This window comes from Eleginops maclovinus, chromosome 15 (assembly GCF_036324505.1).
Source record: "Eleginops maclovinus isolate JMC-PN-2008 ecotype Puerto Natales chromosome 15, JC_Emac_rtc_rv5, whole genome shotgun sequence".
Taxonomy (NCBI): Eukaryota; Metazoa; Chordata; class Actinopteri; order Perciformes; family Eleginopidae; genus Eleginops; species Eleginops maclovinus.
Window position 1 is genome coordinate 1,826,946 of NC_086363.1, and position 18,798 is coordinate 1,845,743.

Genomic DNA, 18,798 nt, shown 5'->3' on the forward strand with positions numbered 1-18,798 from the left:
TGTTTCAGCCCTAATTAAGTCAGAACTGAAAAGACACAATGTCAACATGGGAGCAGAAAAAGAACGCCTGCAGGCAGTAAGTACATAAAACACACAAGAACTCATAAAAACACAAAGAAAAACACAACAAAACACAACAAAACACACTAAAATCACATGCAAAATCATTTCAAAGTGAAATGTCGCTGCTGGAAAAGCTTAAGACAAGATGTTGACTTTCAACTTGATGTATTTGCTTCTACAAAATATATGAAATTCATTTAAAATCCTTAATTATTTCCCCATACTTTCCTCTAGCATTAGTCAGAGACTTCATTTATCATGCAGGAAATGTGGGTTTAGTGACAGTAAAAATGTGCACTTTTCATTGCAAATATAAAAAAAGACGTTCAAAATATTAAACATGGTGGTGGGTATTAATACAGACTTTGATGCTGAAAGCCAGATGTTTTAAGGGACTCTCCTTCCTGGGGCCGTTACCGAGGGCAGAGTTTGGAGTGTCTTTGTCCAGAGGTCCTCCTCCCCTGTGGACTGACCTTCTGTCCAGACATTCCTCCTCTCTCCCTGAGCTCTCCCTGTCACTCTGATATAAAGTCTCCTTTGTGTATCCGTCCTCCACACAAACAAAGCTTTAAAATCCTCTTCCCCTTGAACCTCCCGTCCCCACCAGATGATCATCCCTGATGGTGCCTGAAGTTGCCCCCCCCCCCTTCAGAGGAGAAAGGGCATAAAATAAACACCCTCAGTGCTTTACTTAGGAGAGGCATCCCGGACATATCACAGGATAAAGTGTGAGATTCATTTTGAATAACAATAGCTTATCTATCCCAGGGGAAACGAGGTTTGTGTCGCTCTCTTTATAAAGCACAGAATAGAAAAATATATACAAACATGGGAAGTTAAAATGTGCAATAAGAAGATTACATTTTATGGAATGAAAATATTTAGATAAACTTAAGGAGTTAAGGACAAATGTGCACATTGTACTACAACACATGTTTCATTACAATAAATACTACAGCAGTGTGTGTGTTAATAAAGATAGTACTGAAGAATTGCCAAAGTTATACAGTTTAAGGATTGTTGGTGTGATTTTATTCTTCGAGAAGTCCCTTACTGCCACTGAAACCCGCGTGAAGGACTTTAATCAAGCCTCCATCTGGCGCCACCTGGTGGTGTTTAAGAGTACAGACACTAAGATGAATGCACTGATGGTCATCTTTCTTCTAATCTGCATCAAATCCATGAGGTTTTGTGTAACCGGTCCCCATCTAAATGTCTCCGTCTCTTTAGCTTCTTACAGACTGTCCCGAGGACCGCCCTCCAGGAGAGAAAACCAACGGATTGAAACTGCAAACCTCGGTCAGCCTTTCCCGTGAAACCTCGCTGTGATGAAGTCACTGGACCGCGGGAGGAAGGAGTCCCTGCTGCTCCGGCACACCTGCTGGTGCCACAAACATGTGAAGGTGAACCTTACTGACGCTCATTGATGATTAGAAACTCTGGACGTGGTGACCGACCAGACACTGAAGGCTGCTCACAGAGGATCTGACTGTGTGAGGCATGATGCTGCTGTCTGTGAATCTGCCTTTTAAAGGAGAACTCACTCACAGAAAACACTCCAGGCTTTTTGTTGGGAGGCAGTGAAGCCCATGGAGCCCATGTGTTTGGTGTTGCACTCGGCCCCCCCGCACAGAGCCTACATCTCCTGAGTTTACTTGAATCATCCTCTGACTGTATATGTTGTTAATATTTGGACTTTTCTTTACGTGCGACAGTTCTAAAGCTGCTTGGGATAGATGCAGTCAACATAAAGCGCGTTTTCTCCCTGCAGAGCTGCATGCATATTCAAGACTAGAAGCAGCTGCAGAAAATTGTGCCTGTTTTCTTTCAGTCTGCAGAATAATATGCAGACTTTGTCAGAAATTGACATTTTAGTCCGCGGAGGTTGGGAAGAATGACCCAAATCCTCCCTTATTTGCAGCTTTCCCATACAAGTGAAAATGGTAATTTTTCAGTTTTCAGTCCTGATCGTTTAGGCGAAATGCAAATGTGGTTAAATACTGCACATCCCAGAATATCAGCAGCTGCTATTAATAACAAAACAAACTATTTTGTGACACAAGCCAGTCACTGTGGCTGCTCCTGACTCCCATTACCCCCTTAGATATATGGAAAGCTCTTCAAATGCCGATATTTGAGGACACATTTGGAATAAAACACAAAAAAGGCATTTCCTGTGACTGCATAATAAGTAATGTAATGTTGGTCAGTGAAATACTTCAATGTGAAGCTGCAGCAGAAGGAAAGGCTAATAAATATCATTATCTCCGGGGTCATTACCACACACAGTGAACCATAGGCTCGACCAGCACCGTGTTACCCCCTGTGGCGATAGAGGACATGAATCTAATTGAAAAGCTAAATTCTTTCCTTGTGACCGACTAATGGTACAATTCAACGAGTAACATTTTTATAATAATTGAATTTGTCTCGTAGATTTCACGACTGCATCCCTGAGCTTTTCCCGCCTCCTCCTATAACGCAGCGTTCACACGGTTCCGTTGCGTTGACGCTTGCCGTGTCTGGTGCTTGGCGACCAACCACCAATCACATTAATCTCCCGCCCCGGACACTCATACACGTGGTTTGATTGGCTAGCGCTTGTACTGGCATATTGCATACGCGGGATTTGATTGGCTGGCGCTTTGGTCGACACTTGAAAAGTTGAACTGGGAAGGTGTGTCAAGCGTCAACGCAACGGACCCGCGTGGACGAGCCGTAAGAGGCTGTGATGGGGCCCCGACATATCTGACACCAAGAAGTGAAACACTATGATGAGACTGTTTTCATACACAAACCATAAGGGACCAAACAGTGAACATGTTCAGTGCACAATAAGAGACACACGCACAACTTTAGGTTTTATACTCAACGATTCCGATTTGAATGTCTCTGTACACACACGCAGCTCACAGATCGGAGGACAGCGCCATCTGGTGGTGTGTTACAGTGTAATATAACAGAGCGGGCAGAGAGGGAAGGAGAAGCACAACAAGATACTCATTTATTTTTCAGAAGTCTCTTCGTTTTGCATAAAATAGAATCTTTTTTTTACTTGGTGAGAATAAAGGTTGCCAACACGTTTCTAAATCGATGTAAAATGTGTATTTAGTCGTCTTGCTTCAACTTTGGTGTCAAAAATCTTACATCCTGTTTCCACTGCATGTGTTGTGCATGGACAGCCTTCTGACAGACGGATTACTATCAGAAATATGAATGGTAAACCAGCAGTAGACCTCCAGGGAGCAAGGAAGTCAGTGTAGCTTTAGACTCCAAGGTTTAGAGCAAAGAAACGTGGGTCATTTTCTGTTAAAGGGGAGTTTCAACTGATTTTATTTAACCAGGAATGTGTCATTGAGGTTACAAATCCCTTGAGTCCTGGCCAAGATAGTCAGCAGCACAGCTACAGACACACATTAAAAACAACATGTATGTTTAACTCTCTAAAAACTTTCAAAAGAAACCACTTCAACCCAACAGGCTGAACGTCCGCTATCCTTTGCTGAAGTCTTCAAAACAGCATCAAACAGCTTCACGTGTTGCCATCTGCAAGATCATCCTGGTTCAGCAGCGTTATGCTAGTGGTAACCTAGGCATAGCATGACAAATGCACACTCTTCCCAATCCCAAGAGATCAGGGACAAAGAAAACTTTAGTAGTTTAAATGAATGCTAATGAGGTGAGACAACGTCACAAAAACGTCCGAACAAAAGGACCATAAACTAACTCCTGGCTACAACAGGACTCAAACAGAAAAGGGTTCCTCACTCCTGCTTTAAACTCAAAAGCATGTTCACCAACACTGAATATTTACCAAGGTACAAAAGGTTTCTACTTACGACATTAACACACTTCGCCACACAGGCCTACAGATCTAGGTCTGAAAACACACACAGACTACGCTGCCTCTGTTAGGAGCAGCTGGAAGAGAGGTGGACCAATCAGGAGTTAGGAGGCGGCTACTGCCACCTGCTCACTCACACACACACACACACACACACACACACACACACACACACACAGGAGGAGAGAAATAACATAGCGACTACCACAACACGCATGACCCGATGACACAGGATCATGACACTACTTGCGGTCCAGAATACTAAATATTACTCATCAAAGAAACTATTCATGGTGATGACGTGTTTCAGGAAACGATCATAACATTTTTCCAGCTCCCAGAATAGAAAACCTTCAGAGACATCTAACTTATTCCATCTGAACACACCCTCTACTTTCCCTGGTGTCTTTAACATGGTAACTGCACCTGTTTATTTCCTCTCTGGTTTCAAACGTTTATTTTGTCAATTCTTTCTAATGTAAAATATATTACTTTGTCTAGTTTTTACAAATGATACTGTTAGAGCACTTTAGTCTTGACATGCTGTCATTACAAATATTTGTCTACTACTAGTTTTTTGAATTCGTTTTTTACTTGTTGTAATGTGTCTTCAGTCAGGTTCGGTCCACCAACTGATATGTTGTTTACGTGATGTTTTCAACACTTCTTCATTATTACCAAAACTGTGTAACTGTGATACTGGGAATGATGCTGCGGCAATTCAGGTATCAAACCAGAGAAACGCCTCCATTGGACTCTGTTGTTTACTTCTGTAACAATGATGGACTAAGGGGGCGGGACATCACTTAGCGATTGACCAATCGCAACAGAGCCGGCCAGCTAACCAATCAGAGCAGACTGGGCTCTGGTTTCAGACAGAGGGTGAAAAGTGTTGCTGCAGCACAGGCAGTATGAGAGAAATAAAGAGCTTTCTGAACATTAAACCATGGAGACATGTCCATGCTTTAATGTTCCATGTAATGTACGTTTGTTGAGAAGTATTTTTAGCATTGGATCCGTGTTTGATTGGATTTGAATGTATCTTCACTTCTGATAGGTTGACAATGATAAAATGAACCTTTCCAGCCTCATCTTTAAATCTTGTTTGCACATTGACCCCAAACTGCATTGGAGACATTTCCAGTGGTGCAGATTGGTGCAAAAAACATGTTTAAATTGTTTCATTTATCTGTGAATCTGCTGTGGGATGTCACCTCATTCACTACCACATTGAACTGGAATCAAGTTGTATACAGATGACATTAATCTATACATTTCCAATCAAAATAAGCTGATCACAACAATAAAAGCATTGTACTTTGTCTTTAAATGTCTTCGTGGTGTTTTGTCATTCACCTGATGTTTGCTTACTATTTAAGCCTCCATCCATCCATCTTCTCCCGCTTTTCCATCAGGGTCGCGGAGGTAACAGCTCCAGCAGAGAGCCCCAAACTTTCCTTTCCCTGGCCACATCAACCAGCTCTGACTGGGGGATTCCAAGGCGCTCCCAGGCCAGCGAAGAGATATAATCCCTCCACCTGGTCCTAGGTCTACCCCTCGGTCTCTCTTCCCAGCTGGACGTGCCTGGAACACCTCCCTAGGGAGGCGCCCAGGCGGCATCCTCACTAGGTACCCGAACCACCTCAACTGGCTCCTTTCAACGCGAAGGAGCAGCGGTTCTACTCCGAGTCCCTCCCGGATGACTGAACTTCTCACCTTATCCCTAGGGAGATGCCAGCCACCCTGCGGAGAAATCCCATCTCGGCCGCTTGTATCTGCGATCTCGTTCTTTCGGTCCTGACCCATCCTTCATGACCATAGGTGAGGGTAGGAACGAAGATGGCCCGGTAGACAGAGAGCTTTGCCTTCTGGCTCAGCTCTCTTTTCGTCACAACGGTGCGGAAAGCGACTGCAGTACCGCTCCGATTCTCCGATCCTCCGGCCCATCTCACGCTCCATTGTTCCCTCACTCGAGAAGAAGACCCCAAGATACTTGAACTCCTTCACTTGGGGTAAGGCTTCATTCCGTACCTGAAGTGGACAGTCCATCGGTTTCCTGCTTAGAACCATTAATTGCTATTGCTATTTAAGCCTTGTTTCTCCAATTTAGAAGACAATAGAATGACTCTATGCTCCATTAACCATGTTTGTTAATAAATACACGGTTTAGTGCACCTAGAGCAAATGTCCTTCAAACATTATCTTCCTACCCAAAATAACCTGCAATTGTTAAAAAATGAGGTGGAATTGTTGAAGTTACCGGGTGTCCCTGAGCAAGGCACCGTTCCCTACACTGTTCCCCGGGTGCCATACATAATGGCAGCCCATTGCTCCGAACACTAGGATGGGTCGAATGTATGTTTCCCCTCATTGGGACCATTAAGGGTTTCATCTTAAACAACTGTGTTGGTTCCTTGGTTGCTGAGGTTAATAAATATCCCACCCACTCTTCCTTCAGAAATTCGATGACCTTAATTCCCAAGATAAAACTTGTACTGTGAGAGGTTGGGACTGCCCATTGATGCTGTTTCGCAATCAGTCTTATAATTAACTCAGAAAGCCAACCACAAAAAGAGGAAGTTTCACCACCACCATCAGATGCTCTGTACCGCACACACAAAGCCCTCAAACATCGCCGCCTGATTCCAGAGAGCACGCAGAGGATGGCTCGATTGGAAATACTGCTCATTTTTGTGCTTCATTTTGATGGTAATTGCTCTGATTGTCTTTTGCTATTCAAGTGTAACTCTTTTATTTATTATTATATTATTGTACATTAAACCAGCAAACAAAAGTTTATCTGGATTATTTTTGTACAACCTTTTGATTGGGGGAATTTTGTCGAAAAGAATGCAGAGGTGTAAAGTAACTAATTATATTTACTCAAGTAATGTACTTAATACAATTTTGAGGTACTTTTTACATTTCATGTTACTTTGTGCTTCTACCACAATTCAGAGGTAAATGGTGTACTTTCACTCAACTACATGTATTTAATCCCTTTAGTTGCTAGGCAGATCTGGATTAATGATGGTAAATATAATCTCCCTTAAATCAGACTGTAGTTCACCTGCAGTAAATCCAGCAGCTACCCTGCAGTATACAAAGCCATTCAAACTAGCTGCACCTTTACCAGCTCTGAGAACACTTTAATGATCAATCATTATAAAACATATCAGAGATATTATTCTGAAATGGACCAATCAGACAATGACTACTTTTACTGTCACTACTTTAAGTACATTTAGAGGAGAGTACTTTCTACTTTCACTGGAGGAACATTTAGAATACTTTCACTGTGACAGAGTATTCCTACACTCTGGTACTTCTACTTTACTCAAGTACAAGATCTGAGTACTTCTACTTTACTCAAGTACAAGACCTGAGTACTTCTACTTTTACTAAAGTACAAGATCTGAGTACTTCTACTTTTACTAAAGTACAAGACCTGAGTACTTCTACTTTACTCAAGTACAAGACCTGAGTACTTCTACTTTACTCAAGTACAAGACCTGAGTACTTCTACTTTACTCAAGTACAAGATCTGAGTACTTCTACTTTACTCAAGTACAAGACCTGAGTACTTCTACTTTTACTAAAGTACAAGATCTGAGTACTTCTACTTTTACTAAAGTACAAGATCTGAGTACTTCTACTTTTACTAAAGTACAAGACCTGAGTACTTCTACTTTACTCAAGTACAAGACCTGAGTACTTCTACTTTACTCAAGTACAAGATCTGAGTACTTCTACTTTTACTAAAGTACAAGATCTGAGTACTTCTACTTTACTCAAGTACAAGACCTGAGTACTTCTACTTTACTCAAGTACAAGACCTGAGTACTTCTACTTTACTCAAGTACAAGATCTGAGTACTTCTACTTTACTCCTCAAACTGTCTTTCCAACACAAGGAAACGTAGCTTTTCTATTTGGGGAACATTAAAAACCATTACGGATGTCATCGTGGGCGTTCAGCTTCTGAATGGTGTTAAGATCCTCTTTTTGGATTTTCCATTAAAACCTGTATTGATGCTTGGTAAAAAACCACATGTTTACAATATTTAAGTTTATTTAGAAGCACTTTTAACATTTTATGAAGTCTTTCTCTGTTTTTTGGTTGTTCCTGTATCTATATCCTGCTTGTACATAAGCATCTCGAGCAGTGGGGGTCACTTCCTCTCTGCGCCTCGACAACGATGGCTCCTCACATGACAGTGCAGCTGAACAAAATGCTCATTTCCTCTGACATTTTGAGATGTTATCTTTAAAGTGACAGTAAGAGGAATTCAGAATAAGACCAGACAAGGTTACATGTCTAAATGAGAAAAGGCCAGCCTTGGTATGAAGCTGGGTTTTGTCTCACATTTGACTTGACTAATGCCTTTATTCATTTCTTGTTACTGTTCATCTATATCATTCCAAACCACATTTGGTGGACCTGGTGGGCCTCGACACTGTGATGCTGTACCCAGTCTACCAGTCTGTTACAATGGGCAATGAGACAGTGTCATCTAGTGGCCTTTAGGGGGAATTACAACATGTTATGATTCATTCCACATGCCAAGTTTAAGAGAAGATAACCAGAGCATAGCAGTATATTATTTCAGTATGAGAGAAAGGAACTATAGTGTTACTGACAATTATAAGTAATTCACTTCTTCTTTGCAGGTAAAAAAGCTTAAACATTGGCCCAAATTTGTCAATTAAAATGTTAGACGTGGATAGGGCCCTGAGAAGTTTAGCCTAGCTTGGTAAAAACGGTGGTGAAAAGCAGGATCTCTATCTTGTTTATTGTATGTGTTTATAATGTAATACACTGTGGTGTTTCTTGTAATCTTTATGATCAAATATTGACTGTATTCAGATAATTGTACAACGGTGTCCTTTTTATTTTCAGCATGCATCCACGGAACAATCGTCTACAAAAGACTTGGAGAAGATGCCACTCTGCCCTGTGCCGGTCGAGATAATTCTGATAAGACATGCTGGAACGCTGCTTGGGTTTACAACACAGATCCAACTCTTCCCGAGGTTCGGATAGACTTTGCCAATAGGAGCTCGCCCCGGGCCTCCAGGCTGAGTTTGGACGCTGACTGCTCTTTGTTCGTTAAGAACGTGGCTGCTGAGGATGTTGGACTTTACAACTGTGGGGGGGACGATAAAGTATATCTGAATCTTCTGACAAGTGAGTCATTTTCTTTACAACCATATTCACTTATGGTTCTGATTCTGACTGCTCTTAAATTCATTCCTTCCCAGACTCATAATTGTCTACTTTTAACGTACATTTGCTTCTTAAACATTCTTTTGAAATTGACTTTTAGGAACTGTTTGGACAAAAATGAACTTTTTATCCAGACTATGCTGACCATATTTGGCGTGAAAGCAGCATTGGAAATACCCATTCTGGTTTTGAACAGAACTGGATCTGGTTTGAACTTGCTTTTGAATTGGTCTTGACTGCCTTTGGACTTGGTCTTGAACAGGATTGGACTAGTTGGGTTTTGAACTTGATATTTGGTTAGTGTTAGATGTAAAGGTTTCAGTGTTAAACATGAACTTTCAAATTCTACAAGTGTTAGTTGTATTATTAGTGTCCCATTTCACATCTTCATTGTGTGCTATGACTGTTATTGCAAATCATTTTCTACCCTGAGTCAACAGCTATCGCTTGTCTTCTCCCAGTCTCTCCATCTCCACCAGATGCTGATCCAAAGAAGGACGGTGTGGTCAAGTTAAAGTGCTCTCTGTTTAGACACAGTGCACTCGGTTTTTGTCAAATAGGCACCCTCGCCTGGGTGGATGAGACGGGAGCCGTGCTGCTTGATGAAGGTGTCGGGTACAATTTCCAGGTACAGCAGAAATGTGTCTCCTCTCTGACTGTGAAGCGGCAGAGTGGCTACAACAGGCGTTACACCTGCCGGTTTGATCAGCACGGCGTTACAAAGGTAAAAGCTGACTACACACCTGATTTCCTAGGTCAATCAGAGAATCAGATGGGAACATCCAATCCAGGTAAGAGAAAATGTAGCCCATTAGATACTACGCTTTGCCTCTTGGATTTGCAAATATCTGATTTTAATATTTTACTTTTGTTCAGATGACTTCACAGATTGGTCTCAAAGCAAAGTCATGTGGGCTGTGCGTATTGCAGGACTGATCGTGATTTTTGTGGTCACCGTTCTTTTCATCGGATACATATGTAAGGACATTCAGATCTTAATTTGGCTGAACTGGTACATCGTATCATGTTCATACTACTTAATTTTCTTTCCCCCCTCCCCCAGGTAACACAAAACGCTGTGGTAATGACAACAACGTGAGTAATAAAACCAAAACAATATCAAGCAACTTCATTTTTATTTTAGTCTGTTGTTATTATTCTCTTTTTTTCGTTCCCTTTTGAAGAATCCCTTTCTTGTGTTGTGCTTCACAGGTTAATGATGATGAAAAAATCCTTTATGAAAACGCAAGAGTCTGTGTTGCTGCTGCTAGGCTGCCCTGATCAACGTCTTCAGATCATCGGAAAAATCATCAGGCATTTCACACTTGGAGTTCAAACCTTTTACCCTTTTTAACACCTTAGGTTAGAATATCTGTCTGACTGCGTGTAAACAACAACAGACAGTTTGACGGACATAGAAATATCACAAACTTCTGCTTAGCTATTAGCTTTGATTTTATGCCAGCAGCCAACAGGACGGTTCTCAGGATGTGTTGGACACCAAACATGGAGATAAAAGACAGTGAATTTAAAATACGTCAGATGACTTCTGCTTGTCTTATTTTGTACTTCGCAAATATATATGCTCAAATATATTAGTGAGCCCAATTTAAAATAAATTCAGTCATTTAAGAATTTAAAACCTTTTCTCACAAATCTTAGTTGATAAAAAAAAGCCCAATAACTTATTTCTATAACCATCTTGAGATGTAACCTTCATATTTACTCTTATTATCAACAGTCTGAGGCTTCTATTTTAAGGAATGAGCAGCCAACAGAATAAATGAAGCCCTAAAGACAGACGGGATGTAGGCTGTTCTTTCCTTAAAGCATTTGAAAGTATCGCACATTATTCACCTACATTTGATTTGTTTCGCTTACTTATAACTTAACTTTTGAGGCAATATTCACCCCTATAAGCGACCCAGCTCTCCGTATATTTTTCTGTATGTGGCCCTCGGTGAAAAAGGTTTGGACACCTCTGGTTTAGACCCTTCAGTGCTTTAATTGCTGTGGGAAATATGTGGGAAATACTGTAAAGAATGAAGGTAATCATGAGTTTAAATCATGAAGGTGTATAAGGAGACGTGTTACCAAGATCTTCTCTGATGCCAGATTTTGTGTTTTAATAAAAATATATTGAAAAAGAACAACCAAGGCTCATAGTTTGGTCTCCTTTTATCACCGTAAAGATTTACCAGAAGTAGGAGTTTTCCTATCATGCTTAATTCTTTGAATCAAACTTTTCTTAAAAACACTTTTATTAGGAAAACTTGAATGTGACCTTTTCCCATGATCCCCTGAGGTCAGATTGTGTTGGCGGGATAAGAAAATAAGCAGCATTTATAGTGTTGCTAGGCCAAAAAAAAAAGAATTAATGCACCATGCCCCAAAATGACTTTATTCTTATAACTTTCCACCACAGTAGCACTGTGCTAACGTTAGCGCAGTAGCACTGTGCTAACGTTAGCGCAGTAGCACTGTGCTAACGTTAGCGCAGTAGCACTGTGCTAACGTTAGCGCTAGCGCACGACTGCTTGCATGAGGAAAAGCTACAATAGGAAGATGGAGACAAACAAGAGGAACATGTGTGACAGATATATAAATATAGGAAAGTCAATTCATTGTTTCCTTTCATTTACCATGCAGAGATTAATGTCTTTAAGGTAGCAAATGTAATCTAAATGTGTAAAGGGTTTTTTGAGAATTTCATTTATCTGTGATCGACTAGAATGTTTTAATCCAGGATCCTGAGTTCCATTGCTTTGGGCTACACCCACATATCTGGGGGTTCGCGGGCTTACCGTCCCTTAAATAGAAGTTGCTGGTAATGAAAAGCCGTTTTTACTGTTGTCGTCATTCCTCGCCATCTTTCAGGTATATATTGTATTATATATTATTGGTGTTTAAACAAGACTACAATGTGTGGTTAATATTTCCATATATGTCCAGAGTGTTTGAGAGTGTTTTTCGTTGCTTTGAATATGTTTTAATGTAGTTTTGCCGATAATGTGCGATGTAGGCGCGGGAATGTGTGTAAGCTAGGTCCCCACTAGGCCCTTTAAACAAGCACACACCAACGTTCGCTCGCGCTGCAATTTCATGTTCATTTAGCTGTAAATCTATAATTGTGTAAGTGTGTCCCTTTTATTGTGTATTCTGCTGTGTCTTATGTAAAGTGTTAGATGCACTTTAGTGACTTTCACAGATGTGTTCATTCATAGTTCAGCTAATGTGTGGTGTGATGTACAGTGACAGTGCTGTGTGATAGGCATCAGGATTCCCTTTTATTTTATAATTTAAATGTTTATGCTGTGTATTGTAATAAGTATTTCATGTTGATTTATGTTTGCACTGTATCGTGAATTGCTTTATATGTATTTATGCAATTAATCTACAGTAGAAGTTGCTGCTAATGAAAAGCCTTTTTTTTTTTTACAATTGTCCTAATTTCTCCCCATCTTAAAAGCACTTGTAGATCACCACACATGCACACTGACACGGATGTGTGGCAGGAAAAGACAAACAACAAAAAGCCCCAGAAAGTGGAGAACCGGAGGCAACGAAAGCAGAACGTTAGGAGAAGCAGGGCAGCAGGTTAGGTGGCTCAGTGTGTGTGTGTGTGTGTGTGTGTGTGTGTGTGTGTGTGTGTGTGTGTGTGTGTGTGTGTGTGTGTGTGTGAGTGAGAGCTATTGTTAAATGAACTTGGATTTGCAATGGTGTTTTATATCCAAATGAAGCTACTGCATTATGCACTGTAGCTGTTTACTACTCTTTATATATCAGGATGAAGCTAGTAAACATGCACTTTTGTTGTGCAATAATAGTAATAATAATAATAATAGTAATAATAATAATAATAATAATAATAGTAATAATAATAATAATAGTAATAATAATAATAATAATAGTAATAATAATAATAATAATAATAATAGTAATAATAATAATAATAATAATAGTAATAATAATAATAATAGTAATAATAATAATAATAATAGTAATAATAATAATAATAATAATAATAATAGTAATAATAATCATAATCATAACAATAATCATAATAATAATAATAGTAATAATAACAATAGTAATAATAATAATAGTAATAATAATAATAATAATAATAATAGTAATAATAATAATAGCAATAATAATAATAATAATAGTAATAATAATGATAATCATAATAATAATAATCATAATAATAATAATAATAATAATAGTAATACATACGATTTATATGCTGCTTTTCCTGATGCTCAAAGACGCTTTACGTAAGATCAGAACAGAAACAACAAAAGCCCTATTCAAAGTGCGTAGTAAAATGGGGGGTGGGGGAGGGGTGTTGATTAGAGTTTGAAAGCTACTGTAATATGCACTGTATCTGTGCTGTTTTCATATTTAAATGAATCTATTGTATATGCACTTTAGAGGTGCAGTGGTGTGTATATCGATTCTGTTCAGTGGTCTTTTATATTAGGTTGAAGCTACTCTAATACATGCCATGCAGTACTGTTTATATTCAGATGAAGCTATGCTATGCTGTGATAGCATGCCAGCAGGCCTTTATATGTCTCAGGATGTAATTGTGAAAGGTAAGGATTACAACACTGAAATTAGATAATGGAAATGACAACTTTTCCTTTACTCTGTATTGTTACTGTGAGCCACATAGATTGCATAAAGAAAAAGTAGGTTATTTTCAGCTTAAAAGCTGCTCATAAATCATGAATGTTGGTGTTTTTAATTGATGAGATGCAAAAGGTTGGAGAGGTTAAGGGGGTAAGTGTACTGTACATCTCTTAGACTTTCATGAAGCAGTGTGGTAGACAAGACATTTTTCCCAGTAAGCTACCACAAAGAGGAAACTGCATCATCACAAATTTGTAGCAGAGAATAAACGTCTGACACGATGTCAGTCTGCCGACACGATGTCAGTCTGCCGACACAATGGACACAACATTTTTACTTGAATTTACAGTACTCTTATTTTGGTGCTTCAGTTTCAAGGTAAGTCTCTTTTTTCTTTCAACTTGAATTGTAATTAATTAATTAACTATGTGATTTCATAACAGATGAATGATTGAAAGATAAAAATTCTCCAACTCGAAAGAACTTCTTAATACTGGAGGATATCATGTTGATGTTGTATCAAAACTAACTTGGTAGGTTAATTAAGTTCCATTAAACCAATTAAGCTGTGGTAAATTTAAAACTGTGCATTTTACGGTGATACAAACCTGTATTGCTGCCACTAGAGGTCAGTAGCTAGAATTTAACAACAGTAATGTAGATCTACAGTAGTTGTTGTAGTTCTACTTATGTGCATTTGCATGTTCTTATAAAGGTAAGAATACTATTGCATGTGATAGATTTGTGCAAATGTTGTAAACTTGAGATTTGAACATTATAAATCCCTGCGTAATTTTTTCCTCTCAGGAGGAGCCAGAGTCCGATCTGACCTTTTAGGCATGCTACCCCGTGTTGTACGTCTCGATAATGGTTAATCATTCGCTTGTGTTTGTATTTGTCATAGTGACATGAACTGTGAACACTGAATTTTTAGAACGAATATGTCACTACAGGCAGATCAATGGCTTTTCACTCCTTTTGGATGCACATATGAAACATTGAGTTTTCAGTCATTAATACTTTTCTTACCCCAGTAGTTAAATCCCTTCAACTTTTCTCTGCTGGTTATTGTAGAATTATTATCCTCCATACATGATGTTTATCACCAGTATTAACACTTTGGAACTTTTTGGAGTGTTCACAACCAGCAATAACCCTCCAATACGATACACCTTCAAAGTTTCTATGCTATGCATGCTACCTATCCACACATCCAGTGAACACAAATCAACATGATGGATTATAAGGCCCTGCTGAGCACTGTCAGGTCCGGGTTGATTTTTAACCAAGGCTTCAAGATGGACAACAACAAAAATATCCATGTCCAAATATCCTAAGGTAATGTTAAACTGGGACAGACAAGCCTCTAGAGTCAAGTCAAAGCTAACTTTATTGTCAATCTTCTGTGTGAGATACAGCATTCACAGATTCAGCATGATGTCCTGCGCCCTATAATAATAGCACATTTAATTGAAACTGCCTGGTCTCCTAAAAGGACATAGGTTCAAAACATATTGAAGACAGACTTTGACCTGGACAGTTAATCTCGTCAAATGGTAGCAAAGTAAGTATAGTAAATCCTGTTATAGGGCTTGCAAATCATTACTATTGGACCTGAAACATGTCAAGGTTAACTTGTATGTTTGGGATACTGTTAAGCTTTGCATTCACTATTATACCTTGTTGTTGACATTGGAGTGTATTTGTTATAATGGGACAGTAAGATGAGCATATCAGTGAGCTTTATTAGTAATAAAGAAAATGATAAACTGGGTGAAGGTGCTAAAGTAGTGAAGCTTGACATTAGAAACTAAAGAGAAAGAATTCTCTTTTAATTTAAATGACATCATTGCTATTAAAAATATAAGCACTTTAAGCTCAAACAACAGGAACAGCACACAGTTTATGAGGTGATGGGCAAACGGCTAAGCCCACTAGTGGATTGAGACGCAGTTCATCCTCTGAAACTCCTGGAGGAGGAGTAAAACGAAAGTACTGCAGGAGGATGGTAAAGAAGAGGAAGATCTCCATTTTGGCCAGACTCTCACCAGGACAAGCCCTGCGACCTGTGAGGGAAAACAAAAAGGAATATTTTCAACTCATCTGGAATATATGTGAACATCAAGAACTGATGGCTAAATTCACCGACCTGCTGAAAAGGGCAAGAAGGCCTCTCGCTTCACAAACTTTCCATCCTTGTCCAGAAAGTGGGAAGGATAAAAGGTCCTGGGGTTTTCCCACTCGCTCTCATCGTACAGGACAGATGTCATGAGAGGATACACTGTGGTTTCCTGTGGGCAAGTTACAGTATTTTCATTTAGTGACGAGCCACTTATCTTAGCACCCCCATTTTGAATGTTTGATGATTCATTCTTTAAAGTCATCATGGGTTCTGTAGAGGAAGTGTTGTATTTTGTCCAACCTTCTTAATAATGTGACCCTGGAAAGTGATGTCTTTGGTCGTTCGGTGAGGAAGTGCAATGGGGGTGATGTTAGCCATTCGCTGTATCTCGTGGACGACGGCATCGGTGAAGTGCAGGTTTTGCCTGTCCTCAACCTGTACTTGACGACCTCCTATCACCTCGCTCAGCTCCTCCTGGACCTGTTCTGGAAGACCAGATTTTTGTGTCCATTAAGATTATTTTTAAAGGTTGGTAAGCACATATTGTTTCCTGGACTGTTTTTGAAAATGGTAAGGATTTTAAGCTGCTTACCTTGTATTTTGGGATACTTGGCCATAAATAGTAGTCCCCATCTCAGTGTAGTTGCTGTTGTGTCAGTGCCAGCAGTAAAGAGATTAAGAACTGTCTGTGTCAGGTTTTTATCATGGAAGGGGCTCTCGGTGATCCCGGATTCCTGCGAGTAAAGATCATTCAGTTATTCAAACAAATCTGAACCTTGTTTTGTTGAGGTAGTAGTTCGCGAGCTTTGTCATTTACTCAAAGGGCTAACTAGTGCTGATTTAGTTATTCCCCCCCCGTAGTACCTCCGCGCCCCACTAGAGGGGGCGTGCCCCCCAGTTTGAGAACCACTCGTATAGACAAACAAAGCCATAACGAGTTGATGAACTAGTCGTTTAATTAGGATTAGTAATGAAATGCTTCCCAACCTCCAGATTTTGCTTTCGGAGCAGAAAGGCGCCCACAATTCCTCTGCACATCTGTGGATTGAAGGTCTCTTTCAAACGACCGAAGAGCTTCTGATTCTGTTTCTTGCTGTCAGCAATTATTGTGTGAAGTTCCTTTCGGTCAGCAATCCATTTACCGATCCATGGGAACAGGTTAAACAGCTTTGAAAACAAAACAAATCTTTATGATTTTTTCAAATCAGCTGCCCCAATTCATGTATGATGTATATTAAAATCACCCCTGGAAGTCCAATCTTTATAAAAAAATGTAAAAGAACAAATGAAATGGCACCTGTATTGAAGGGGAGCCCACAAGCCGAACACTTCTTAGTGCTCCTTCTACCAGTGATGTAAACTCTGTATCATCATATTCAAATCTGCTGCCGTAAACAATTGAGCAGATAATATTAGAGACGGCATGGTATATTGGTTGAGTTGTGTCGAAAGCTTCTCCTTTCAAAAGGGAACCAGTCAAATAAATTAGAACCACAAGCATTTGCAACGTGCTGCTTATTATGCAGTTGGTTTTAATAAGACACTCACCTTTACATTTCTTTAACACTTCGATCAGGTAGTTGCATTCCTCAATGATTTTGTCCTCACAAGCTCTCTTGCCCATCCCAAAGTCTCTGAGGTAAGTCAAGACAAAGCGCCTCATCTCTTTCCATGATTCACCACTGGCCCATATAATCCCTAAGATAAAACTAATATTATGGCCAGACCATGTTTGCTCAATGTTTCGAATTGTGGATTGCGTCCAGATTTGCTGTTATTGTTGTATCTGATATGAAGGTTCTTTGTAACAGCATTTCTGTTTTAAACTTTCCTTACCATGCCCTCCACTAGTTTCCTTTGTTATTTGCATTGAATATCTGTCACCAAACTCATCCGCACAGTTGACAAGTGCCTCCTTCACTGTTTTGTATCCAGCCAGGATCACCACTTTTTGGGATCCCAAATACACTGTGAAAACGGATCCATATTTCTTGGAAAGCTAAAAAGAAACAAAAAAACGAATGCATTTTAAAATCATGTTTTTTTTTATGAAAAAGGAATGAGAAGGCCAACAGTGTGATATCTGGAGACAACAGTCAACATAACACCCCTAAAGAAATGAACATTAGTTCAGTCATTGCCTCACCTCCATAAATGTGTTGTAGGGGTTCTTGAGGTCAAGCTGCAGCAGGTTCCCAATTAGGGGAAGTGGTGTTGGACCTGGAGGTTCCTTCCCTTTATCCTGTGAGCTGAAGCTGGAGGGGGAGAAAATGAAGACTAGCAGCAGGACCACCAGAGCTCCAAACAGGGAAATAGAACTAAAAGAGTGGAGAAACAGATCCAATAGCCCCATGATTTCAAAAGAAAAAGTGTCCTTGTTTCAGTCCTGACAAAATGCTTCTGCTTTTGGCAAGTGTCAGAGTCTTATGTCTTGTGGAGCTTGTGGTATGGAAACGGCCAAGGTGGGTAATGTGCTTAACTATTAATCTGATGGACGATCCCACTACTGAAATGGGCTCGTTTAGTAAATCATTGACACTATGTTGGGTTTGGATTTGGGGTTAAGGAGGTCCTGGCTTCATGTCTTTGATGCATACTATTCAGAGTGAGATGAGTGACTTCTTTGATTTGTTCAAAGAAAGGTGCTACTTTAGGATCAATATGCATATGCATGTTGCTGCAGCACTGCCTATAATGACCTAGTGCTGTACAAATAATGGAGGTGTGAAACTCGGGTCAAAGCTGCTTGCAGATGACCTAAAGTGGTACGTGTGTTCTTTTCTTTCGAAGCTTCTCTCGTAAGAAGGGGAAATGGGATAATAAATGAACACCTCAAACATTGTCAAAATGTGGCGAATCATGCCGTTTTTAAATAAGATACTCACCCCCTTCATTTCTTAAACACTTC

The 18,798-nt window shown here is 39.8% G+C and overlaps 2 protein-coding genes across 5 annotated transcripts in view; one reads left to right on the forward strand and one right to left on the reverse strand.

The window, feature by feature from the left end:
* The window catches only part of flvcr1 (FLVCR choline and heme transporter 1), a 21,473-nt gene extending 9,904 nt beyond the window's left edge, over nt 1-11,569 (forward strand). The window contains exons 9-17 of one of the 4 annotated variants that reach the window (XR_010167485.1): nt 9-76; nt 1,294-1,466; nt 5,323-5,919; nt 6,366-6,616; nt 8,807-9,094; nt 9,595-9,924; nt 10,010-10,111; nt 10,197-10,228; nt 10,346-11,569. Coding sequence is in view for 1 of the 4 variants with exons in the window: in XM_063901724.1 (XP_063757794.1) it covers nt 9-76; nt 1,294-1,392 (167 nt within the window). In the remaining 3 variants the exon portion in view is untranslated. Of the gene's footprint in view, nt 1-8; nt 77-1,293; nt 5,238-5,322; nt 5,920-6,365; nt 6,617-8,806; nt 9,095-9,594; nt 10,112-10,196; nt 10,229-10,345 lie in introns of those variants that run through there. The other 3 variants (XR_010167484.1, XR_010167486.1, XM_063901724.1) reach the window with 3 other exon arrangements.
* Nucleotides 11,570-15,135: 3,566 nt separating this feature from the next.
* On the reverse strand, nt 15,136-18,684 carry LOC134876762 (cytochrome P450 2K1-like). Its single transcript, XM_063901888.1, has 9 exons — nt 18,037-18,684; nt 17,727-17,889; nt 17,439-17,588; nt 17,188-17,348; nt 16,878-17,057; nt 16,483-16,624; nt 16,191-16,375; nt 15,918-16,059; nt 15,136-15,834 (listed from the first exon to the last, which is right to left on the reverse strand). Exons 1-9 carry the CDS (start codon nt 18,241-18,243, stop codon nt 15,647-15,649), a joined length of 1,518 nt encoding a protein of 505 aa, XP_063757958.1. The 5' UTR covers nt 18,244-18,684; the 3' UTR covers nt 15,136-15,646.
* Between the last annotated feature and the right edge of the window lie 114 nt (nt 18,685-18,798).